The 27,009-nt window shown below is 45.3% G+C and overlaps 1 protein-coding gene across 1 annotated transcript in view; it reads left to right on the top strand.

The window, feature by feature from the left end:
- The first annotated feature begins 413 nt into the window (after nucleotides 1–413).
- Nucleotides 414–27,009, top strand: part of LIMCH1 (LIM and calponin homology domains 1) — a 223,646-nt gene continuing 197,050 nt past the window's right edge. The window contains exon 1 of the mRNA XM_054163774.1: nucleotides 414–896. Coding sequence (XP_054019749.1) covers nucleotides 801–896 — 96 coding nt within the window. The 5' untranslated portion in view covers nucleotides 414–800. The remainder of the gene's footprint in view (nucleotides 897–27,009) is intronic.

Below are 27,009 nucleotides of genomic sequence, written 5' to 3'. Positions count from 1 at the left end.
CCCAAGTAACTAGCAATAGGACAAGAGGAAATGACCTGAAATTGTACCAGGGAAGGCTTAGATTGGATACTAGGAAAACATTTCTTTACTGAAAGAGAGGTCAGGCATTGTACCAGGGCAGTGGAGGAGCCACCATCCCTGGAGATGTTCAAAGAACACATAGGCATGGCACTTGGGGACATTGCTTAGTGGTCGTGGTGGTATTGGGTTGGTAGTTGGACTTGATGATCTTAGAGGTCTTTTCCATCCTTAATGATTCTATGCTCGGAGGCACCTGCCAGTGTCGGTGGCTGCAGCCCAAAGCCGAGGGTGCTCCGCCACCGTCGTCGCCCCCCCGTCCAAGAGGTGCCCGGCCCCGCTGCCCACCCCCGCCACGGTCGCAGCGCCGCCTGCGATGCGATGCTGGCGGCAGGGAGGCGGCGGCGCGGGCATTTGCATGGGCTGAAGGCAAAGCGGCTTCGCCCGTCTGCTTTATTTTTAGCTGGCAGCTCAGAGCAGCGCAGCTCCCCTCCGCCGGCGGGGCGGGCGGGGCGGCAGCCGAGGGAGGACCGAGCCGGCAGCGCGGGCGGACGGACGGGATACCGGCGGGGTGAGGTTACCGCAGGCGAGCTGCAGCGAGCCGGGCTCCAGAGCGCCGCCGCCACCCCCGGCCCTCGCCCCGGGAGAAGCAGCGAGAGGCTGGCAACGGCCTTCGGCGTGTGCCCCCCACCCGCTCGCTGCAGCCGCGGCTCACTTCGGGCTTGGCGGCTCGGTGCCTAGCTGCTCCCCACCCGCAGCCGCGGCCAGCCGGGGCCCTACAGATGGCTAGTCCCGGGCTGGAGCTGGGAGAGGTTCAGCCTCCTCCCGACCCCCCCCAGCCTGAGCTGGCCTTCACCGAGGCTCAGAAGTGGATCGAGGTAAGATTGCGGGCTGGCAGGGTTGCGGGCGCGCACCCCGCGGGACGACCCTGTGTCCTTCCCCCTCCCATCGCTGGGACCGAACGTGTTTTATTCCCCGCCGAGCTCCGTCCCGGCCCTTCCCCGCTTTCAGTCGCTGCGGGCAAAGCAGCCAGGGCCGGCCGAGCCGCGGCGCAGCCTCCGCGGCTTTGGGTGGGCCCCTGTACCCCCCTTCTTCCTCCTCCTTGCGCATCTCTTCCAAACTTAATCGCTTAATCGCATTTCCCCTCCCCGCCCCCGGCGCTGGGATGAGCGGAGCGGCTGTAAACAGGAGCCGCGCAGGTGCGCGGAGCCGCGTCCCGGGGGGCGGCCGGGGAGATCTCTGTCCCTGCGCCCTTCCAGCTCCTCTCCCTGGGGGCTGTGGCTGCGGCCGCGCAAGTTACGCCTCGCAGTGCGGGGAAATCGGGCCCGGGGCGTGGGGGGGCGCTGTCAAACCTGCTGTGGGGGGCATGGGGCAGCTTGTCCTCTGGGGGAGTATCCTTCTAGCTCCCTCTGCCATCACTCAGCCCAGCCAAGGAGAGACATTGACTCAGGCTCTTCAGGCAGGGCAGAAAGAGATCAGGTTTGCTGCTTCCTCCTGCCGTACAACGCAAAGACAGGCAGGTGGCGGGTGAAATATAATAGTTAAATATTTTGGCATGTAACAATAGAGACACTTTAAATAGCTCTTCCTCTGGTCGCCCATACAGAACGTTTGTGAAGGTGGTATGAACCCAGAGACCAGGGTAACAGCTCCCTTCTGCTGCAGGCCTTGACTTTAATCTGCAGCTTTGTAGTAAGCCTCAGTGCATTCTGTTTTCCAGCAAATTGTTGCTAGAATTGTTGTGGCTGTTAAGATTCCCTGAAGCCCTGGGGATTTCTAAGCGGTAATGGTTCACCCAGTACCAGCCAGAAAGGTAATGCTTTGTCAGGCTTCAGGGAATTGGCACTGCCGTGGTAAGCTGGCTGGTGTAGGACCAGAGGCAGAGGAGCAATGAGGAATGGAAAAGAAGGGATTTTGTGCCAAGGAGAGGTGAGCATGCAGGCTGGAAGAGGAAAACCAAAAGTGCATCTCAACACTGGTTGTCTTGGGAAGATGAATAATGATTTCTATATAGCCTTCTTTATAAGAGAGGACCAAGACTGAGGCACATGACTCCACCATACCCATGCTACATAAAATACCTGATGACCATGAGTTCTGCTAACTGCTGATGAAGCCAAGAACTCAGTGGTGGTGGTGAAGCAGTTCTCTGTGGGTGATGAATCTGCCAGCAATCACTCCAGGCATGATAATAGTTAAGGGACTGTTAAAGTCTTCCTGAAGAGCAGAAACTTGTGAGTCAGGTGGAAACTTCCTTCTTAGGCAGTTTTATCCTGCAGCTGACCATGATGGGAGGTCTTGGGCCATTTCTCGTGTGACCCAGGGCCTGGTGAGCAGAGCAGGAGGGCTCTTAGCTCCTTGCATCTTCCATGCAGGCCTGTGGGGTCCATGGGTATAAAGGAAGCTGTCCATAACTTCTTGTGCTTCCTCCACTTCTTTTCATCTGCTCAGTGTGTAAGTGTCAAAGCTGCAATGTGCTATCTCTGCTGCTGCTGTCGTCCTGCTTGAGGGACTGTGTCAGGAACCTGGAGCACTGCCACGGCTGTGGTGTGAGAGTGAAGCATCTGCCTTTCCAGCAATGCCCAGAGTTGGTGCTCCTACTAAGAGGAAGGAGGAAGAAGCTGCCAGTGAAGCAGACGTGGCTCAGTTTGCCTACACATTGTATTTCCTTTTAACCCCAGTTTGGTTTGAGCTCTGGAATGTGAGAGTTATTAACTCTTCCAAAAATTCTAGCCAACATTCACTGTTTTAAGTCTGGATTATTTAGGGGTGAATTATGCAGACCTTGACATATGAATCCAAAATGATGAAAAGCAAAATAAAAATTAAAAAAAAAAAAAAAAAAAAAAGGAATGTTAGAGAGATCATCATTCAGTTTGCCAAAACCTGTTGATTTGGGTGAAGAGCAGAAATGGGGGTCATGCTGTGCCTGGCTGCTAGACCCATCTGCTTGAGCTAGCTCTGAAATTGTCTCTCACCTGTTTATACTTTGGCCTAGAGATGTGAGCACATGTCCAGCGTGGTGTCTTCTGGCTTGTTTCTGCCCATTTAAAATGACATCTTCCTCAAACTAAAATAAACCACTGTGGTTGCAAACAGGGTTGGTGGACTTCCCTAGTATGGAGAAAACAGGCTAGCATGGATATTAGCAGTGAGAGACAGCTTAAAACCTGTCTTAGGCTGTCAAATAGTGCCATGCAAGGAAATTAAAGCAGAAATGGTCAGACTGAAAACTTTTGAGCTTGCCTTGCATTTTTATTCCTAATCATTAAGTTGTGCGACTTGCTTGTTGGATTCTCATCTGGTTTAAATCCTTGTTGAGCACTGTCACCATTGTGTCGCGCTGACAGGAATCCACCCTGTGGTCTGCAATGCATTTCTCCTCTTGTGGGACTGGAAAGGAAGGCTGTCCCCTTCTTACAGATGGGTGAAGGAAGACATAATCTGATCAATGTCTAGATCTGCTAGGATTGAGGTACTTAGAATCATAGAATCAATAAGGTTGGAAAAGACCTCAAACATCCATCAAGTTCAACCTGACACCCAAGACCTCATGACTACTAAACCATGGCTCCAAGTGCCATGTCCAGTCCCTTTTTGAACACCTTTAAGGACAGTGACTCCACCACCTCCCTGTGCAGCCCATTCCAACAGCTAACAACTCTCTCTGTGGAGAACTTTCTCCTCACCTCGACCCTAAACTTCCCCTGGCACAGTTTGAGACTTGCCTTCCTCCAATCCAAAGGTTCTAGTAGTCTTGTCTTTACACATTGGACTTGTGACCTTTCACCAGAGCAGGACTTCTGGCTGCCAGAAGTCTTTTTTATTTCTCTGCCAGCATTACTTGGATTTGAATGGTAGGGGTGTCTTAAGTTGCAGCAAAGTTTGGGTGGATCCTCATAATAATCCTCTTGTCTTTCCCTGGAGCTCTAAGCCAGTGGCACTGAGCTGTTCACCTGAACAGGGAAAAGGGCCAGAGCTCTGACTCTTACTGCCAAAACTGCTTGTGTGTTTAACAGTTTGTGTTTTGTCCAAATACTTCAAATGGTGAATAGATTTGCTGTCATCTGTGTGCTGCAGAAGGTGGGATTTGGGAAGTCTCTGAACTTTTAGCTTTGATGATGAGTCACTTGGGGTAGGAAAATGGAGTTCAGCCCTGCTTAATTTTGCATAAACATCAACCGTGCATCCCTCTGTGTAACAGTAAACCAGGGCTATTATTTTAGCTTAGCTTGGCATGTGCTACTTAAGTGAAGAATGCGTTCTTAAGGATAAAATGAACCATATTAGTACTGCTCAGAGGAATTAAAATAAAGGCATCAAATGAAAAACCCTGTGAGAGCCACATCAATCTGCATTATTAAAGGTGTGGTATCTCCTTTCAATTAATGCATCTCAGTTTCACTGGAAGAATAGATGAGCCTCCTAAAGCCTAGAGGGTTCCTACAGCGAATAACAAACCTAATTTAAGCTAATGGCCTGTAATTTAAAAATGTCAAGGTTCCCTGTATGTGTGTTTAAACTAGAATAACTGATGGCTGAAAGAACATCTGTATAAACAGTTATTCTGGTGGCAAAGATTCTTAAGAGCAACACAGTAATAAAGTCCCATTTAATACCAGTGGAGCTCCTGAGGGTATTGTTATCTCCTCATCGCACCTCCTCGCCTTGCCTCATTAATATGCTCTTTCTCATTGTTGAGCCTTGGTGCAATTAGGGATGGCTTTTCCACAGACTTATATTCCTTGGAAACTTTGCCAGCTGATAAGAACACTTCCTTCATAGTTGTATGGTAACAAACAAATCATATTTTTCTGTCCCCTATGCTCAGCGCTTGACTTTCCTCTGGATTTGTGTAGGCTAAAAGCCATCACCTTCTAATAAGTTTGATACTTTTCATATATATGAGATAGAATAGAATAGAATTAACTAGTTTGGAAGAGACCCTTGAGATCATTGAGTCCAACCTATCATCCAACACTATCTAATAAACTAAACCATGGCACCAAGCACCCCATCCAGCCTTAACCTCCTCTGGTGCAGCTTGAGACTGTGTCCTCTTGTTCTGGTGCTGGTTGCCTGGGAGAAGAGACCAACCCCCACCTGGCTACAACCTCCCTTCAGGTAGATGTAGACAGCAATGAGGTCTCCTCTGAGCCTCCTCTTCTCCAGGCTAAGCAACCCCAGCTCCCTCAGCCTCTCCTCATAGGGCTTGTGCTCCAAACCCCTCCCCAGCTTTGTTGCCCTTCTCTGGACACTTTCCAGCAACTCAACATCATTCCTAAACTGAGGGGCCTTTTCTCTACTGGGAAGAATTTTCCTGTTGGGTTTTATCTTAAACATAACATCTACAATCTTTAAGCCTCTCTAATAGCAAAAGCAGGGGTTTAGTAAGGCCTGACTGGTGTAAAGGGGCAGAATGACCTCCTTGCTCCTGCTGGCCGGTGTTCCTGATCCAGGCCAGGATGCCATTGGCTTTCTTGGCCACCTGGACACACTGCTGGCTCATGTTCAGCCTACTATCAGTCAGTACCCCCAGGTCCCTTTCTGCCTGGCTGCTCTCCAGCCACTCTGACCCCAGCCTGTGGCACTGCCTGGGGTTGTTGTGGCCAATGTGTAGAACCCTACATTTAGATGTGTTAAATCTCATGCCCTTGGACTCTGCCCATCTGCATATGTTATTTTTTTCCCTTGAGAATTCTTTTGTTATGGAGAAATTTGTCAGCCAGGCGTTGTTTTAGGGTGGTTGTTGTTGTTGTTGGTTTTCCCTTTGTTTTTGAGTGTTTGTATTTTATTTCATTGTTTTCTTTCTGGCAAAATGCTTATCCATGTTGGATTTCCATTTTGTGTTGGTAACAGTGGTGCCATTTCTGGGAGAGGTGGTGAGGCCAGTAGTAAATTCCTTACTGCTTCTGGGTGTCACATCACACAGCAGAACAGGCATGCCACTGTGGCACCGCTGTCGCTGTGGAGGAGCATAGGAGACATAAACCCAGCAGAATAATTTGGACAAATATACTTCAGGTCTTGTGCCAGGAGTCTGGGAACAAAGTTGCTGGAGGATGTCTTTGGTGTCGATGAGACAGCTGAGGCTTATAGCTGCCACTGCAAAAGCATAAAGAGACGGAAGGTTGACAAAATGTTTTCTACTTGATTGGGATTGATCTGTTGTAGGGGCCTGGAACTTGAGTTGTACACAAGTTTTGTTTGTATGACCTTCAAAATGTAGTATGACATTTGAGGAACATCCAAGATGAAGACCTTATGATGAAAGGTATTGGGTAAGCTGACTGATTCACTGAGTGTATGCGTAACCTGTGTCCTTCAGCTCTGTTTCTGTTTCCAAATGTTCCTCTTCCTTTGCTGTGAAGCTGATTTTAAGTTCCTTGAATGGTTCCCCTGAATATTGATACAGTTCCTAGAGTGGTGGTACCTCTAGCCAGACTGGGACCTTTGTCTGTCTCTGCAGCCTTGCTGTTACTTGTATAGCAATGGATCAAATTCAGCAAATGCTTTCTCCAGCAGGTGGTTCCAGAGAAGTCAGTCCATCCACCCTATGAGTGTATTTGAATACAACTATATAAGTGTAGGATGATGCACTAAGCTTGAAGATTACTTGGGTTTAGTAATCAGTTATTGTAGGAAAGTTGTTGAAAGAGCCTCTGAGCAGTGCCTACAGTTAACTTCTCTCTGTGTTTAACCTTTCTTTCTTTTTGTTCTGCTGGAAGAGTCTCTTACCTATGTGTCTTACATCATGTATTGGGAATTAGTTTATTAAAGTGAGCAAAAGTGTGTTCTCAGACTAGAAGGAAGCTGTGCAGATAAATTAGAACAAGCTACCTGATTTCTGAACAAGCAATAGTTAAACCAAATGAATTCTTCCCAAGGCAACCATGAAAGATGTGTTCTGGGCCTAGCTGAATGTGAATATAGAGTAACTTCACTGTGATTGCAGTGATGGGACTTGAAGAGGAGTTCTTCACTACTATATCTACATCTCCTCTTGGGCAGCTTTTAGGGAGTGCAGATGGGGCAGATGGGATGCTCTTCGTTCTGGCTGAGTTAGTCATTCAGTGGAGTGAAAATTACATTGATTTAAAGGGGGTGGCAGAACTCACCCAAACTCTCTGACCCTGTCAAACTACCACCTTCTAGATTTTTTTTTCCCCCTCTCCCAGCTGCCTGGCAGCTGACCCCTTGTCTTGTACACGTGCACCCAATTCCCTTGTCATGAGATCAGTCTAAGCCATGTTACAAGTAGCGCTTGGCACAGGGGTGAGAATAATCAGAACAACAATACTATTGATAAAGGGATAATGTCAGGAAATGCAGGACTGAGCTGCTGGTTGTCTCAAAACTGCATTAATTTCTCCTTTAAGTACTAACATTTTTAAATAGGTAAAGGATCTACCCCTGCACCGGAGTCGGGAATGCCATTATGCAACTGGTGGTGAAGCTCAGTTAATGCAGCTGTGTAACCTCATTGCACTTGTTCTGTTAAATTTGGGGTGCTTTTTTAAGGCAAATATTGGCCCTCTAGAAAGGGAGATGAAGTATTTTCGAAGTATAGAGGATGACTAACGGGCTAATACAGCAGAATTGTTTTCTAACTTCTAAAATGTGTTGGCTCATCTGGAAAGTGTTGGTCCATGATGGGTTATAAAAATTACATTATCTTTTGTTTGGAAAAATCTACCAGTCTAGAAGGTTTCCCTTCATGGATGAATACCTCTGTGCATTGGGTCTGTGCCACCATCCTGACAAGAACAGTTTTGGAACAATGTTACAGAAAAAGCAAGAGTAATAGGGGTGAAAGCATAACTTTAAAGGGCAGCTGCATAGGGGGAAGGTTTGAATGTTTTGGCGTGCAGATCCTAAAGGTCTAAGCTTTCCCTCCTTCTCCTTCCAATACATCATTTAAAGAAGAAAGTACTGTCTTTCCTTGCCCCACTCAGTCCCTTAGATCATCACAATAATTACAACAGCTGCTGTGACACTAATAAGATGAAAATTAATAGCTGAAACTTCTCCCAGCTATGTTAGTTGTGAAAGGGCTACAGGCATCTATCCTTGAGACAGCCCCTGAGAATGTGAGGAACTATAACCCACCCCAGCTTAAAATGAAAATAAAAACCTCTACCTATTACTGCCTTTATTTTACAAACATGTACTCCTTGTACCTGGGGCAGGGTGGGGAGTGACTCCTGGGGCAGCAGCTCTGCTGGAATGAAGCTGGGAGGACCTGTGGGACAACAGGCTTGGCACTGCCTGTGTCCTGGCAGCAGAAGAGATTAGCCCTTTGTGGCTATTCTGGAGCTGGTAGATTGATGGCAGTGGTTTCTTTTGCTACTGCTTGGCACTTGCTAAGCCAAACGTGAAATACTGCATGCAGTTTTGGGGCCCAGAGTGCAGGAAGGGCATTGTCAGGCTGGAGGCAAATGAGCAGAGAGCCCACAGGCAGATTTGAGCTGGAAGATTTGCCCTGAGAGAGAGGGTGAGGGAGCTGGGCTTCTTTCAGGAGAGGTGGCTTTATGGGGGCATGGCAGTAGCTGTGGGCAGGTTTTTGACAAGACAGGACCAGGCACTTCAGGGGTATGTGACAGGAAGGTGAGATGCCTGTTGTAAGCTAAAATAGGGAAGCTTATGAATGGCATAAGGAAAAGCCTCTTTGCCATGAGGCCAGTTGAGTATTGATGCAGGTTGCCCAGTGAGGCTGAGCTATGATCATCCCTGGAAGGTTTCATGTCTGATTGAACACAGTTGAAAACAGCCTGGTCAGACCTGAGAGCTGCCCTTTGTCAGGAGCAAGAGGTTGAGCTAAAGGCTCTCCGAGGTCCCTACTAACCTGACTTTTTGGTGCATCTATGAGTTCTTGACAGTGAGTGTTACGTATGTTATATATGTTATATATTTTGCTACACTGTTGGTTGTATTGTTGCAGTGCTTAAGAGCCTCTTTACGTGAACAAGATCCTTCCCTGTAGAAAAACAGAACTCCACTGGTTTGTGGCAGGCATTTTCAGGTGTGCTACTGAGTTTCCTTTGTAGGAACTCGTCAAGGCAGTGTGAAATGTCTGGCTTCCAACCCAACTTTTTGCTGAACTCATTTTATTTCAGAAGACCACAAATACAATTAATTTCCTTGGGTTGATGAAATAATTTTTCTGTGATTTAATTCCACACCCCACCCCCCCTACCCCCCCCCCCCCCATTTAATTCATTGTGCAGTGCTCTAATTGACCAATAAGGAATGGAAATTATTTCCTGTGCTTTTCAGGTCTTGAGGAGATGATGTGCAGGCTGAATTCCTGAGACTTTGGCTACTAAATCTCCCAGGATTTGTTTGTGATATTAGTTGGTTATAAGAATCCTCTACCTTTATAATCACTCTGCTCAGTTCAAGTGTAACTTGCTAGTGTTAACTAGGGATTTTACTGTATATAGCTCTATCATCTCTGTCTCACTCGCTTCCCTCCATCATCTCTCTCTCTCTCTGTATAAAGTTTATTGCTAGAAATCCTTACCCTATGAGACTTTCTAGCTTAACAGTAGAGTTAATAATAGAACTTGCATCTGATGTTAAAATAGACTTAAAAATAGTCTAGTGACTCCTTGGTTGGTAAGAAAAAGGAGAAAATCTGCTTAATTTGCTCATTTGAAACCCAGTATTGTTGGTTTCTGCTGTTTTGAGGTCTCATGCCCAGTTTCAAAGACAGCTTGATTGTGAAATCAACTTTGACAAGCTAAGATTCTGAAAAATAATCCTGCTGTGGCTTCTTGGCTTTGACATCATTGTCAGTGATTCACAGAGCACTTCACAGGCTAAGGAGCAGCATGATAGAAGCAGGGGAAGCAATTATTTAATTCTGCTTTGTGTGGCTGAATGAGCAAGGTAAGAGGGAAATGCTCTTCATTAATCTCTCCTTCATTTTTTTCCATCATCTTGGTTTCTACTGGAAGACAGTGAGTTTCAGGAACAGCACAAAGGGCAAAAGTCTGTGATGTCTTTCCCCTATGCAGTTCTAGCCTCCTGCATCTCCCTACTGCCATCTGAGCTTTCTGTGCGCTTCAGAAGAGTCCCAGCCCTTTGGATATGTACATGCTATAGGGAAACTGGCTGCAAATACTCTACCTAGTGCAGAAACCCAAGAGTTCTTCTCCTGATACTGCAAACCTATTTCCTGTTGTTCCTTTTCCTGTAGGCAGTGGTAGATCCCACTATAGTACTGCAATCAGCAATCACGTCTCTGGCTGGGTGAACATTGTCATTTAGAAGATAAATCGGGCTGTTACCTGCCTTCTGTTCCTCAGATTGTAGGTTGCTGTGATTCAGGTTTTTCTGACCAACAGTGAAGTGCTGAAAGTTGTCAAAAGATGGATAGACAAGAGTTCCCAACATTTATTTTAGATCTGACGTGTTCAGCAGAAGTGCAGGTCGAGGGCTTTAGCATACAGCATCGATAATTCCTCAGAGCACTGCGTTATATGAAGGCCTTTACAGAGGATGGGATTCTTGGAAAAAGAAGTTGGACACTCCCTTCTAACTCCCCCACAAACAAACTCTGAAAGTTCTTCATCCAAATGCCTACTCTATAAATCTGGAACATTCTTAAGGGATTTTTCCACAGTCTGTCAGGGGAAGGAAGCTTCAGTGTCTGAGGAAATGCACAAAGTCTTCCTTCCCCTCCCCCCCCGCTTTTTTTAGTTATTTTTTTGGTTTAAGTGTCATTACCTGCTTGCCTTTTGCTAATAATTTCTTTTGTTTCCCAATTATTATTATTTTTCCTTTTTTGTTTAGAAAGGAGCCATGGTGTGCTAGCTGAAGTCTGCTCTAGAGCAGTGAGCATTTTCTGCCAGGGGTTGGGGAAGGGGAGGCAGTGTCCCCATGCAGCACAGAAGGCAAATTGTATCCTGGGCTGCATCAACAGGAACATGACCAGCAGGTCAAGAGAGGTGATTCTGCCCCTTTACTCTGCTCTTGTGCGAGCCCACCTTGAATACTTCATCCAGTTCTGGTGTTCCCTGTATAAGAAAGATATAGTCCTGTTGGAGTAAGTCCAGAGGAGAGTCACAAAGATGATCCAAGGGCTGGGGAACCTCTGCTGTGAGGACAGACTGAGGGAGCTGGGTTTGTTCAGCCTGGAGAAGAGAAGACTCCAGTGGGGACCTTAGAGCTGCCTTCCAATACCTAAAGGGATCCCACAGGAAGGCTGCAGAGGGACTTTTCATGAGGATATCTAGCAATAGGACAAGAGGGAATGGTTTGAAGCAGAGGGACAGTAGGTTTAGACTTAATCTTAGGAAGTTCTTCGGCGTGAAGGTGGTGAGACTCTGGAATAGGTTGCCCACGGAGGCTGTGGATGCCTCCTTCCTGGGGGTGTTCGAGGGCCAGGTTGGATGAGGCCTTGAGCAGCCAAGTCTAGTTGAGAGGTGTCCCTGCCCATGGCAGGGAGGTTGGAAAAGATGATCTCTGAGGTTCCTTCCAACCTTAGCCATTGTATGATTGTGGAGAGGCAGAAGTGACCACCTCTATCAGACTAGTGTGGGGAGGGGTGCCCAGTGTGCCAGGGCATTCAGCACTGAATCTCTTGTCTTGGTTTCTGTGCAATTGCGATTGCTTTCAGTGCCCTAACTCCCATGCGCTGTTACAACAGAAACAACTCCGGAAATCTTTCAGTCTGGAAACATAACTGTAAAGATGGAATCTCAACAGAAGAAAAATGGCAGCAGCTATATAAATGAGGGTTTTTTCCCTGTTTATTTTTGTTGTTTTCTTTTAAAGTTGTGGTTTGGAAAAAGGAAAGCTGTGATTTGGGAGCATGTATGTGCAGTGCCTCTCTTCTGCCAGTGTTTGGGTAAATGAAAGATTGCCAGGAAAATAAACTGTTTTCCATAAAAAGAACCCCAAACCAAAACAACAAAACCAACCCTATGCTGGCAAGTAAAAGGAGGTGTTGGAATCAGTGAGTCATAAAGGTGACTCTTGCCTGAGTTGAAAGAAATTTCATAAATGCTTAGCCTAACATTCTGTCCCTCCCAAACCCAATTTTTGTTTCGACAAGGGGGCCTTCAGTTTTGGAATAACATGAAATAACTCGTAAATCAACAAAGTTCAAGTGATTCAAATGATCCCTTATTGGAAACAGCTTGCCTCTTCTAAAGAGAAGCAAAAGTACCCTCCAAATGTTTTAATTATGAACATGCAGATGTTCAGTCTCGCTGGAGCTTTATTTTTTCCTTCCCTCTGATCAGTGCTGCTCTGCCCATGCTGCTTCTCTGCTGAGGGTGCTTAGTTAATGGGTGATTTCTGTCAAGATGGGTTCTTCTGGGGAGAAGAGGAAGCTCAGGAGAGACCTTATTGCTCTCCACAACTACCTGAAGGGAGGTTGTAGCCAGGTGGGGGTTGGTCTCTTCTCCTAAGCAACCAGCACCAGAACAAGGGGACACAGTCTCAATCTGCACCAGGGGAGGTTTAGGCTGGATGTTAGGAAGAAGTTCTCCATAGAGAGAGTGATTGGCCATTGGAAGGTGCTGCCCAGGGAGGTGGTAGAGTCACCATCACTGGGGGTGTTTAGGAAGAGCCTTGATGTGGTGCTTGGTGCCATGGTTTAGCTGATTAGATGGTGTTGAGTGATAGGTTGGACTCGATGATCTCAAAGATCTTTTCCAGCCTGGTGTATTCTATTCTATTCTATTCTATTCTATTCTATTCTATTCTATTCTATTCTATTCTATTCTATTCTATTCTATTCTAATGCTATGCTATGCTATGCTATGCTATGCTATGCTATGCTATGCTATGCTATGCTATGCTATGCTATGCTATGCTATTCTCTTTTCCGGGCTGAACTATCCCAGCTCCTTCAGCTGCCATGGTTTAGTTGATTAGATAGTGTTGGATGATAGATTGGACTCAATGATCTCAAAGGTCTCTTTCAACCTGGTTAATTCTGTTCTGTTCTGTTCTGTTCTATTCTATTCTATTCTATTCTATTCTACTCACTCTGCTCTACTCTATTCTACTGCCTACTGGAGGTCTGGACTGAAGGCAGTGTTCCATTGTCCTCTGGGGATGGTCCAGGCACATGGCCACTTATGAAAGCTGTTGCGTGGTGGTTCCAGTGTAGGCGGCTGTTGCGTTGCAGTTTGTGGCATCCAAAGCCTCTTAGATTGGCATATAGCACAGCTGAGGAGTTAGATCTTCCCTGTGAGGAGGTGAACATGAAGTGAGGTGTTAAAAATAAAACTGGTGAAGCTGCAAAGTCGTTTCACCTCACTTATCTTTCAATGATTATTTCCTCCCAGGAAGCAGTCCTCAGATTTCCAGACATTCACTTGATGATTGGTGCTCTTCAAAGACAAACCTCAAACTGGATTTAGTCCATCTCCACGTGTGAAGGATGCACTACAGTTGGTGGTAGAGGCTTCTCAGGGTATCCTAGACTAATAATAATCCCCATTTTGATTTAAAAATGCATCTCAGTAATGATTGCTGTGCTGCTTTATTCCTTTCCCTCATTTCACTTCTTGTTAGTAGCTTCAGGGGAGGAAGTCAGGAAAGCTGTTGTAGATAACTGTGGGATAACTTTAATAAAAATTCACAGGGGTGGCTCTGAGGTGACATTCCAGCAAGATTTAATAGAAAACTTGTCTGCTGCTGCTGCTTTTATCCAGCCATTTCCATTCATTGCAGTCTGCTAGCGTCTCTTATGTAGCACTGCTGAGTAATACCCTTACTTCTTTACTTTTGAATTTTGGATTTCCAACTGAGACTCCTGAGTGCATGTTCTGGTTGTAGGCAGATCTCATGCTTGTGGGTTTTCTGCCCTCCTTGATATTTGTTAGTTTTTCAGTGCAGCACTTAATTCCCCAGTGCTGTCCTGGATTTTCTTTGTCATTTTATAAATCTGAGGAGAAAACTTGAATTTCAGCTTCCCACGTTAAGGCTCTTGAAATTAATAGATCAAAGCCAGAGGAGGCTTCTTCGAAGTGGTGCAATCTCAAGCTGTGTTGACAGCTTTTTGTTTTCTGCCTTTTTCCTGTGTCTTGATATCTCCCAAGAGAAGAAAGAATGTTAGGGATCTCCCTGTAGGGAAAGGGACATCCTGTCACTGTATGCTTGGGCTACAGGGCTGTGGACTAGACAGAGCTGACTTTGAGAAGTAGCAATGCTGGCAGCTTTTGTACAGGATGGGGAGCTCCAGGCTGAAGCACCAAAATGACAGTTCCTGTGCTTTCAAGTGGGCACCAGTACACACAGGAAAAAGGTGCTGGTGGAGAAAAGGGCTGCCAGTGCTAGCTATGGGCAGTGAACATGTATCAGTGAGTGCAACATCAACCAGGTTTGAAGGTGGGGTTTTTTGTTTTAAACAGAGATAGAAAAGGTGGACATCTCATACATGAAAAAGCATAGGGAGAAAAGCAGGTTGTGAGCTGGTTTTGTTTGGTTAGGAGGGAGAGTGTTTTAGACTTAGAACTGCAACAGCATGGAAGGTTTAAGTGGTTGGTGAAACAGATGTGATAGAGTCAATGTGGTTGACATGCCTCCACATCAAGAACTTTCTGGTACTCCACGCTAAAAAAGAAGCTTTAATTTCTTCATCAAAGAGCTTGTTGGAAAAAAATGGCTCTTCTACAATGTAGAAAGCTTCTGTCAAGCAGAGATCACTCCAAGTGTCAGAAATTCTTCATAGAGAGAGTAATTGGCCATTGGAATGGGCTGCCCGGGGAGGTGGTGGAATCGCCATCACTGGAGGTGTTTAGGAGGAGATTTGATGGGGTGCTTGGTGCCATGGTTTAGTTGATTAGATGGTATTGGATGATAGGTTGGACACAATGATCTCAAAGGTCTCTTCCAACCTGGTCTGGTCTATTCTATTCTATTCTATTCTATTCTATTCTATTCTATTCTATTCTATTCATTGGTGCACTTTGTTATCCAGAAGTGCAGCATAGCAGAATTCCTTAGGACAGTGGTGTGAGACAAAAGGAGCTGCTGTCTGACAATATCTCTACAGCTAATTTATGGATAGCCATGGAATTGTCTTGTAAGTGAGCTCGAGGCTGAGTGTGTTGGCCTGTGCACTTGTTCTGCTCCTCAGCACTATGATTTCATCCTGCCAGAAGTCTAATGAGGCTGTTGGAGGGAAAGACCACACTTGGGAATTTCTGTAATGTGGCAACTATGTGCGGTGCAGTGACAGATTATTTGTACTAATACAAGTGAAAGAATTACAACTTTGTTCTTGCTGATAAAGCAGAAATGCCTCTTTTTTGCTCATCAAGAGCTCATCTGACTTAAAATCTGACTCTTGACTTGAGGGCTCTTTGTGTGGGCAAGACTGGGGGATTTTGTTGTCTGTAAACGACTGCCCAGCAGTCCATCTGTTAATGCAAAGCAGTGTAGGTGGCAAAAGGCACTCACTTGGTGCATCTGTCACATGGATGCTGCCAGCTGTCTGCATCCTCTGTGCCCTAAGTGTTTTAAATATCTGGTTAAAAATGGTTACTGCGAGCTCACTTGAATGATTTTTCTGTAGTTGGTCATCCCTCCTCTGTGTATTTTTGAATCCCAATCCATATAGCTTCAAGGAAGAGCGGAAAAAAACAAAATAGCTTAGAGAGGGGAAGAGATGAGGATCAGAGTCTGGATAAAGAGCTTCAAAGAGGAGGCACCCTCTAACAGGCACTTCAGAGAATATAAGCTAGATCTGGCATTTCTAATCCACTATAAAATCTTTTCTTTCTTTTCCCTCTAGGAAGTCCTGACTGGGGTGAGGACTTCTGGCCTGATCATGTTGCAGGGAAGATGCAGCTCTTTCTACTGGAAATACATGATAGCAATTCTGAGTAGAGTAAGCTGCTTAGCAGGGCTTGATAGACATTCTCTGGCGTGCTCTTCCTGTAGAGTTGTTTCTTCCACAGTTCTTCTGTTGCTTGCATTTAGTATTCCTTTCCACCTCGGTAGAAAGAGAAAAGCAGGGAGTACAGACACATTACTGATTTGCCAAATCTCCTCTTTAGAAGTGATTTGGACCCAAGTCTCAATTCATTCCAGAGTTAGGCTGCTGTGTTTCTGAAGAGAACTGTTGCTTCTTTGCTGCTTCTGTCCTCCTCCTTCATGTGTCCCATTTTTAAGGTGCAAAGTGGTGTGGCAGATTTTAGTTAAACCATTGTGAGCTCCTGCTCTTTGCTTTGAGGTCAGGCTGAACATGCTGCTTTCCAGCTCTGGGCAGTTGTTCCTCTAGTCAACTTGAACAGCATTTCATCCTGACAGCTGTTTTGCTGACATTATTCCCAGTTAGTTGTTCACTGGGATTAAGGGCTTTCTGCAGCCAGAACCCTTTGCTGGGAGTGTGCTGTCATTTGGCAGACCCATTAACCCAGTAATTCTGCAGCCCTTAACATTTTTAATTTGCCCTTCATCCTTCATATTTGGAGTTCCAGCTTAATTGCCCTGTGGGCAAAGAGTACAGACTTATCACAGATCCTCTCATTTTCCTGCCTGTTCCTCTCCCCCACAGTATTTTCCAGCCAGAACCTTAAGAATCAGACTTTGGCTTGGTTCTTGAGGCATTGTAGGCACCATGTGTGTGCTTGAGGCTCTCTGTACAACTGTTCCTTGAACACTTAGTGAAGTTCATAAGCAACAAGAAGGTCACTCTCAGCATGTGTTTGTACTGCTCACTCCCTGAAGATGATTATTGTAGTTGCCAAATTTGGTCATAGTCCTGGGAAGAAAGTTCTTGCAATGGTAGTGATGGTGGCACTGATGCTAGTGCCTTCTGCCAGTGCTGATGGTACAGATGGTATCACTCCAACCCGATGTCCTCCTCTCTCATGGAGAACAGCAGTTCTTGCCAGCACAGTTGGACTGGCTGAAGCTAGAGGAGAGTACTTTGTGTTCTGGGGACACTTGGTGCTTGAATTCGTAGCTTGCTTCCCCGCTGCTTGTCATTCACCTGGAAGTAATTTGTATCGTAGAGTTTGGGAGCACCAGTTTGAGGCTAATGTGTTCTTCCTGTAATTAAAATCAAGAATCAGTTCTATTTTGGATCTGTAGCTTAATTTGTCCTGGCACTGGTCCAGGCTGGTTGGAGTAGCTTCATTTCCTTATGCAGGTGGTTTTGCTGCTGATAAGCAGGTAAGAAGAACTCAGAGAGCATGCACCCTGTAACATCTGTTTCTTTTCTAGTCCCATTTCTCACTGGTCTTGCATCTCTTGCATGACAAAGAGAATGTTAAGCATGTGTCTCTTATGCTCTGCATCTGACTTCAGCTCCAGTGACACCTATTCACATATTGTGTCTACAATTCTAGAATGAATTGTGACAACACCTGGACTTTTATCATGCCAATAGCCTTTCCCTAGGCTCATCAGCTTGTTCTGATTTATCCTGCTGCCAGGGTACACTGAATGGATTTGATATGCTTCTGGTGAGCAGGTCTCTCATGGGCTAACCATGGGTGTGAAAGGAGAAAACCAGAGGTGGTTTTCATTATTAAAAAGAATGAAGCCATGAAAAAAAGGACAAAAGAAGTGATGCACCTTTCAACAGGAGATACATTTCCAATACTATGTCAGCTGATGTGTGTTTTATTTTTAGACTTAACTGACTTAGGTTTAAGGCACCACTAATTCCATCCCGGTTTATATTTGAAACAGCAGGTGTGTGAGTATGATCTGACACAACAGAATTCTGTCCCTGGAAGGACAGGATATGTTAAATCCTAGATAACAACAACAAAAAAATCTGGGTTACCATGTCTGTAATCAAAATGTTACTCTTCTTGAAACTGAAGACTATAAAAACTGAGTCGCTAACTTAAAGGTCCTCAGCAGAAAAACGTAGTTGGTCAGTACTGAGAAACAGATTTCTTTGCTTATTTGTTTAATGGTAAACTCAATTTATGTGTTTTACTTTCTCTCAAAGACCAAAGAATTTAAGTCCCATGCCGTTTGTTTATACTGCCTGGTCCTTGGCTGTCCCAAGGACAAGGTTTAGAGCCACGCTGCAGACCAAACAGATGGTCCAGCTAAGCCTGGGGGAAATGGGAGTGGGCTATTTTTATTTTATTATTTTTTTTTTGCAAAGAAAGCAAAAACTGCCAGCCCTACCCTACATACCTAAAGCCTACTGGTGCCCAAAGCCAACCAGTTTGCTTCCATGTTCATTTTTATAAAGCAGCCTATTTCTGTTACAATTATCATAGAATCATACAATCAACAAGGTTGGAAAAGACCTCAAGGATCACCAATTCCAACCTGTCACCACAGACCTCATGACTAGACCATGGCACCAAGTGCCTTGTTCAATCACCTCTTGAACACCTCCAGGGATGGTGACTCCACCACCTCCCTGGGCAGCACATTCCAATGGCTAACAACTCTCTCTGTAAAGAACTTTCTCCTCACCTCCAGCCTAAACTTCTCCTGGTGCAGCTTGAGACTGTGTCCTCTTGTTCTGGTGCTAGTTGCCTGGGAGAAGAGACCAACCCCCTCCTGGCTACAATCTCCCTTCAGGTAGTTGTAGACATCAATAAGGTCTCCTATGACCCTTCTCTTCTCCAGGCTAAACAACCCCAGCTCCCTCATCCTCTCCTCATAGGGCTTGTGCTCAAGGCCGCTCCCCAGCCTCACTGCCCTTCTCTGGACACATTCAAGTATCTCAATGTCCTTCTTAAATTGAGGAGCCCAGAACTGGACACAGGACTCAAGGTGTGGTCTGAGCAGTGCTGAGTACAAGGGCACAGTGACTTCCCTGTTCCTGCTGGCCACACTATTCTTGATGTAGGCCAGGATGCCTTTGGCCGTCTTGGCCACCTGGGAGTGGCCAATTATTGCTTGGAGTTTAACAGCCTTTGAAAGTGGTCCAGGCTTGATTCAAAATTGTAGCTCAAGATGATCTCTTTATTTTGTCCCTGATTGGGAAATGTGTGTGTCCTGAAAGACTATTTTGTGCATTTCCATCAGTGGATGGCAGCTCATTTCCTAATTGACTTCAGATGTTTGCTAGTTTTGTTCTCTAGCATTCTGATTTCAGGATAAGTTTTGTAAGTTCAGATAGTGACTCTTGGAGTGTTGTGGTTGTTGTTAATATAAGATTCTACACTTCAATTTTTTTATTTTTATTTTTTTACAGGAGACTTAACAATTTTGGCTTAGAAATTTAGCATGTTAAGAATTACTTGGCCTTGGTCAGTTTGCTCTCTTTTGTTGTGGCTTTAAGTTAGGGTAGCAGAAGTAAATTCCATAACCCAAATGGGAAAAGTAGTTATTTGTGGTGGGTTTTTTTGAGTACATAGATCTCTTTTAATCTATGGTGATGGCTTCTAATACCATAGAGATCAGTTGGCAGAGAGCTGAGCAAGACTTGGTGTAGTCTTTTAAGAAAACCTGACTTTTTACACCAGTAGAACTGTCATGTGTAATAATGGGTAACTGTTGCCTGGCTCTTCTTGGCAGTGCCCAATGACAGGACAAGGGGCAATGGGTGGAAGTTGAGGCATAGGAGGTTTCATGTAAATATGAGGACATTTTTTTTTCACTGTGAGGGTGACAGAGCACTGGAACAGGCTGCCCAGGGAGGTTGTGGAGTCTCCCTCTCTGGAGATACTCAAAACTTGCCTGGATGTGTTCCTGTGTAATCTGGTGTAGGTGATCCTGCTCTGGCAGGGGGGTTGGACTGGATGATCTTTCAAGGTCCTTTCCAGCCCCTGAAATTCTGTGATGTAATGAGTACTAGAAAATCCAGCTTCATGCCCTTGTAAGCAGCAGTGCTTGTGAGAAGACAGCTGCTTACTAATGCAAAAGATGATGTCCTGTATTCATAGGGTATCTCTGGGCTGATGCTGGAGTTTTAGCCTCCACTAAATCCCAGCCAAGCTATTTGACTTCAGGACAGCAAAAGAATGCATCTTCTCTTGGATTTCTGATTTATTTAATTTTTTTTGGTCTTACTAATTTTCATTTGAGTGTATATTTTGTCTGACCATTCTCTCTTTTAGCACTCTGTCTCCTGGCCTGTGCTTGCAGCATTTGTTACACTGAATTGCATGTACAAACTTTAAAAAATGTTAGATTACCAAGAGGTGTGCTGTGTTCTCCCTGGGGAAACAGCAAGGTTTTTACTTTACTCATGCAGTACCCAGCATCTTGGAACCTGATCTTCCTGAAGACTGCTAAATGGAGGGGGGCGGGGGGGAGGAATCATCTAAATAATTACATGTGTTTCTGTCTTCAGTCCTGGGGAATGTGATGAAATTTGCAAGGTCGGGCCTGCTAAAAGAATACAATAGTGTTGTCTCTCCTAGCTCCATTCTCCTTCATGGGCATGCATATTAAATACATGGTCACTGCTGTGTTTCTTCTGAGTATCTCTTTAGTGCACTGAATGAATAGCACAGCTCTTAATGAACAGCTTATTCAGTGTTTCACTTTCCCCTTACTGTTCAACATGCAGCCCTATGCCATGTTTGCTATGTGCTATTCAAACCACCCCCCCACCCCCCGGACAGAATTACTTTCTCAGACTTTTGTGGCGCTCATCACTAAATTATCTTTGCAAACTAAAAGACAAACCCAAAAAAACTGCTCTTTGCAAATGTGAATCTTATTTTGTGCCATCAGGACTGTGGTGTGGAGGAAACAGATTTAAGACTGTATGCTAATTTGAGACTCTTAAGGCTTTGTCTTTGCCCTGTGCTTAGCATTCTGCAGTGTTATAGAGGCACAGCTATGGCTTTCCTCTGTGTGCTGGGCTGCCAGGCACTCATAGCAAATGAGCAACGTGTGACTAGTAATCAGCTATCAAAAGTCTGGTACAAATGACTTGACTAGCACACAGCTGAGTACAGCAGCACAAGCCAGGAGAGCATTCAAATCTCAGAGCTGCCTTGTGGCTGACTGAAATAGAAGATCATCTCTTCAAGTCCCTGCAAGGCTTCCCTGCTTCTGCTGCCTACATACGGATTATGCCGGCAAGGAAATATCATTGTCCTTGCCTGAACTGTTTCTCTCTCAGGCTTTCAATCTGTCTCCTGTGATATGAGTGACCTAATGATTTTCCCCCCTTGTTTTAATACCAGCTCTTTGTTCTTTATTGTTTTTTGGCTCTTTTTTTCCCCTCTTGTCTTCTCAGCTACATTGCTGTCATTCCTCGCTGGACTTTGTGCCTTAAAACTGGCAACAGCCTAAAAGAGAGCAGTGTGAGTGCTGTTAAACCACAGGATTTGGGACCATGTGCCACCCTTGCCTGTTCTAGTAGGAAAGAAGCAGGGCTGAAATACCCTTTTTACCAGGAAACACTTTTTCATCCTACCAGGATACAGTCCTAGTGACTGATTTGCCTTGCTAATAGATAATAAACTTCTGTTAATTATTAGTACTCTTCTGGTTAGCATTGCAGACTTGCCTTCACCTCTCAAGATAATGCTCATCAAAGACTTTGTCCAGCACAAATTTTCTATCTTTACTGCACCCATTTCAACTGGAATACAACATTTTTCATGCTTGTGATAATTTTTTTGGAGATAGAGAGTTGTGATACATTAGGAATCCATACTTGACTTCTGGTAGCAGAGAGGGCTGGGCACAACATCTGTCCTGTTGTGTGAAGTCCCCTGTTCCTTGGTATTCAGGTTGTCTGAATTCTTTGGCTGAAATTATCATAGAATCAATAAGGTTGGAAAAGACCTCAAGGATCATAAAGTCCAACCTGTCACCCAACACCTCATGACTACTAGACCATGGCATCCAGTGCCATGTCCAAACACCCCTTGAACGCTTCCAGGGACAGTGACTCCACCACCTCCCTGGGCAGCACATTCCAATGGCTAACAACTCTCTCTGTGAAAATCTATCTCCTCACCTCCAGCCTAAACTTCCCCCAGCTCAGTTTGAGTCTGTGTCCTCTTGTTCTGGTGCTGACTGCCTGGGAGAAGAGACCAACCCTCTTCCTGGCTACAACTTCCCTTCAGGTAGTAGTAGAGGGCAATGAGGTCTCCCCTGAGCCTCCTCTTCTCCAGGCTAAGCAACCCCACCTCCCTCATCCTCTCCTCATAGGGCTTGTAGAAATTAACGAATTTCTTTTAATAAAGGAAATTCCTGTGTAGTAAAAGATCTGTAATAAATTTGGGAGCCATAGCAAGTTTTACTTCACCTTGGTAATCAAATCAATGTAGTGATAGGGAAGTAGGATGACTTAGGGTCCAAGTGGTATGTCTGGTGTGACCCACAATAAAGCATGTTTTGAACTTAGTGTGCTGAGTGTTCACAGGTAGTGGTCATTTGACAAAATAAAAGATTCTTAAAGAATGTTATGCAAAACCTGGGATAATCTAAACAAGTCCAGTTGGCTTTTCTGTCCCCATAGGCCTTCTTTGGGCATGTGTGAGTCTTACCACAACCCAGAACATTCAGTGCAGTTGTAGGGACAGCACTGTCTCAAAATGGAATATTGCATCCAGTTTTGGGCTCCCCAAAACTGTTTGGGTTCAAGAGGGACAGGGATCTACTCGAGAGAGCCCAGTGGAGAGCTACCAGGATGATTAAAGGGACCAGAGCACTGCCCTCTGAGGAGAGGCTGAGAGCCCTGTGGCTTTTTAGTCTGGAGAAGAGAAGACTAAGAGGGGATTTAATAAATGTTTGTAAATATCTGAGGGCTGGGTGTCAAGAGAGAGGGGACAGGCTCTGCTCAGTTGCACCCTGTGATAGGACAAGGGGTAATGGATATAAACTACAGTACAGGAGGCTCCACCTCAACATGAGGAGGAACTTCTTCACTGTGAGGGTCACAGAGCACTGGAGCAGGCTGCCCAGAGAGGTTGTGGAGTCTCCTTCTCTGGAGACTTTCAAGACCCATCTGGATGTGCTCCTGTGTGACCTGTGCTAGATTCTATGGTCCTGCTCTGGCAGGGGGGGTGGACTTCAGAGTCCCTTCCAACCCTTAACATCCTGTGGTGATCCTGAACATGCAACTCTTCAGTTGTAAGATATTTTTTTGGTGGCAAATGGTTGATAAGCTCAGGTCCTACTAGCTGGTGATTCTTTGTGTTACTGGGAGGCCTGAAGAGAAGATGCACATTGCGTGCACACAGGCACACCAGCCATGGGCTTCAAGTGATGTCACATTTTCCTGTAGCTAATTCTTAGAAGGCTCTGGGGAAAGCAAAGTGATAATATCACATCCAGGTAGAAGGAAATTTCTGACTCATTGCAGAGTCACTGGTGCCTTAGAGACCCTTTGAGGTTTAAAAAATGAAATAAGATTGGTTATTTCCAGAGCAGGTGGTGACCCTTTCGATGTTATGATAGAAGCTTGGGATTTATACCTGGTTTGTTCTGTGGCTGTAACATGAGATGGTCCCTCTCAAATAAAAAGCTTCAGAGAATCAAAACTATGTATTTAAGTTAAGTTTTAGGATGCCATTATAAGACTTCTATTATCATTTTTGTCAGATAAGAGCTAATCAGAAAGGAAACCTTACCTGTCTGGCTTTGAAGCACAGGGTCTACATCATGTAAGTCTTTTTTTGGTGTGCTGGCATGAAATCGTCTCTCGGAACAATAGTTGCACTATGACAGTGGCTGGAAGTAGAGGATAGGCTCCCACGTGGGGACAGAGGTAAGCAGAATAAAACTTTTGGCTGGAACCCTGGGAAAATGCTTGCAGCTAGTGTCTCTGGTGGAAAAGAGGAGAAACTTGAGATTTTAGCACAAGGTAGCTTTGTGCAGGTTGCTGTTGATGGCAAAGAGAATACAGAAAGTTGTATGGCAGACACTTGATAACCAGGCATCAAAAAAAAATCCCTTTTGATGTTAAATCCTGTAGGTCCAGGTGGTTTCTGAAAAACTGAGAATACAATCTTTCCCAAAGGTAGCTGACTTTGAAGTAAGTGGAGGGGCTGAAGCTACCTGAAAAGATTCTTGAGGCTGGAGTGTGCCTGTTGCACTAGCTTGAGCCACACATCCCATGCAGGCTCTAGAAAAAGCCCCAAATACAGTACAGAAGTTGGTTGTATCATGATGGCAAGACTGTGGTGGTCATATGTGGAGCCTGTTTATTTTTCCTGTTCCTTCATATGTATGAGGTTGGACTTGATGATCCTTGAGGTCTTTTCCAACAGAATCACCAAGGTTGGAAGAGAGCTCAAAGATCATCAAGTCCAACCCGTCAAAAAAGACCTCATGACTAAACCGTGGCACCAAGTGCCGCATCCAATCCCCTCTTGAACACCTCCAGGGATGGTAACTCCACCACCTCCCTGGGCAGCACATTCCAATGATGAACGACTCTCTCTGTGAAGAACTTTCTCCTCACCTCCAGCCTAAACTTCTCCTGGTGCAGCTTGAGACTGTGTCCTCTTGTTCTGGTGCTAGTTGCCTGGGAGAAGAGACCAACCCCCTTCCTGGCTACAACCACCCTTCAGGTAGTTGTAGACAGCAATAAGGTCTCCCCTGAGCCTCCTCTTCTCCAGGCTAAGCAATCCCAGCTCCCTCAGCCTCTCCTCATAGGGCTTGTGCTCAAGGCCTCTCCCCAGCCTCGTTGCCCTTCTCTGGACATGTTCAAGAGTCTCAATGTCCTTCTTAAACTGAGGGTCCCAGAACTGGACACAGTACCCAAGGTGTGGTCTAACACTTTCTCTTCTGTAGAGGATGGAAGGAGGCAGCTGGCTAACTCCTGTGAGCTTTCTTGGGTGCTCCTGAAGAAAGCCTTACACCCAACAAGCACAATTTACCAGTCTTTATCTAATTACCCTGCAATTGGAGATTTTATGGGCAGTAGGATATCACAGGAGCACAGAACATTGGAGATTAGAAAGGACTTCTAGAGATCATTGAGTCTAACCCCCATACCAAAGCAGGATGTTTTCTGTAGGCTCATCAGTAGCTTTTTTTTTTTTGGTCTTACTCCTCTGTCTCACATCATTTGCCTGAAAGTGTTAGAATCCTTTTAAGTCCTGTTGTGGCTTTTAGTGTGGTACTAGAGCAACATCACACGTTTGGAGTAAGAACCTGTGTTTTATTTTTGTCTTCTGTTGTAGGGCCATTCTGTTCACCCATTAGATGGCCTGGTTCCTGAATACAAATATGACTTGGAGAGGAAGTAAACAGGCAAATACAAATTAAGAGAAAATTTGCAAAGTAACTCCTAGACACCAATTTGAATAAACAAATTGCAGACAAATTGAAGACTCTTGAGTCAAGACTTAGTCACATCTTAGCCACCTCTTAAAGAGTTTGATGTTTGTTTCTTGCAGTGGTGAATGAAGATTCTAAAGCTAGATTTTTTTTTCTTAGTTTTGTCAAAAAGTAGATTATTGGCTCACATGAACTAAATCTCTGAACTTAGTGTAATCTGTTTGCTTGAAATATTAATTTTTGACAGGGCAAGATGGTGCTGAATAGAATAGGAGAGAATAGAATAGAATAGACCAGGTTGGAAGAGACCTTCAAGATCATGTCCAGCCTATCATCCAACACCTTCTCATCAACTAAACCATGGCACTAAGCACCCCATCAAGTCTCCTCCTAAACACCTCCAATGATGGCGACTCCACCACCTCCCTGGGCAGCACATTCCAATGGGCAATCACTCTCTCTATGAAGAATTTCTTCTTAACATCCAGCCTAAACCTCCCCTGGTGCATCTGGAGACTGTGTCCTCTTGTTCTGGTGCTGGTTGCCTGGGAGAAGAGACCAGCCCCTCCTATCTACAACCTCCCTTCAGGTAGTTGTATCAGGAAGAGTGTGGCCAGCAGGAGCAGGGAGGTCATTCTGCCCCTGTATGCTGCACTGATTAGGCCACACCTTGTGTCCTGTGTCCAGTTCTGGGCCCCTCAGTTTAGGAAAGATGTTGACTTGCTGGAATGTGTCCAAAGAAGGGTAACAAGGTTGGTGAGGGGTTTGGAACACAAGCCCTATGAGGAGAGACTGAGGGAGCTGGGGTTGCTTAGCCTGGAGAAGAGGAGGCTCATGGGAGACCTTATTGCTCTCTACAGTTTAGATTTGCTCTGGAAAATTTAGTTCCTGTGGAGATTTTTGTGATTGCCAGCATGAGGAGCATCACCATCTTTATTTCAGGGGAAAATGAGTTTCAGCATAATGTTATGACATACTCAGTTGAAGTTCCTTTTCCAAATGTTCACATGCATTTATGAGTCAAAGCAGGATGGCATACAGAGACTGAAGTAGGATTTTGATTGTCAGTCTTCAAATGGGTTTTGTTCCATTTATCCCTCCCTCCCGCTTAGATTCCCTGCTCCACCATCCACCCGAAAGGATGATGTGAACATTGCTTTTTGTCTTAGGTACCTTTCTAGCCCAGCCAAGATACCTTCTAGTGATGGGCTGACCTACTCAAATGCTGTGGAGGCGCTGCAACAGCCTTTAGGCAGGGCTTTATCAGGGAAAAATTGTCAACTGGAAATGTAATAAATGAAAATAAGCCAGAGTGTGGATTTCAAGGATTTCAAGTCTGATTTCATTGCAGCTGATATAACAGAATCATAGAATGGCTTGAGTTGGAAGGTGACCTTAAAGATCATCTAGTTCTAAAGCTAAACAATGTACAGGAATATTTACCATACCAGGTTGCTCAAAGCCTTGTCCAACCTGGTCTTAAACACTTCCAGGCATGAGGCATCCGTAACTTCTGTGGGCAGTCTTTTCAAGTCAGAAAGGGACCTGGGGGTACTGATTGACAGGTGGCTGAACATGAGCCATCAGTGTGCCCAGGTGGCCAAGAAGGCCAGTGGCATCCTGGCCTGCATCAGAAAGAGTGTGGCCAGCAGGAGCAGGGAAGTCATTGTGCCCCTGTACTCTGCACTGGTTAGGCCACACCTTGAGTAGTGTGTCCAGTTCTGGGCCCCTCAATTTAAGAAGGACATTGAGACACTTGAACGTGTCCAGAGAAGGGCAATGAGGCTGGGGAGACACCTTGAGCACAAGCCCTACGAGGACAGGCTGAGGGAGCTGGGCTTGCTTAGCCTG

Source organism: Dryobates pubescens, chromosome 1, assembly GCF_014839835.1.
Source record: "Dryobates pubescens isolate bDryPub1 chromosome 1, bDryPub1.pri, whole genome shotgun sequence".
In the NCBI taxonomy this organism is placed as follows: Eukaryota; Metazoa; Chordata; class Aves; order Piciformes; family Picidae; genus Dryobates; species Dryobates pubescens.
Note: the sequence above shows the minus strand (reverse complement) of the source record. Positions and strands in the feature narration are given on the sequence as shown.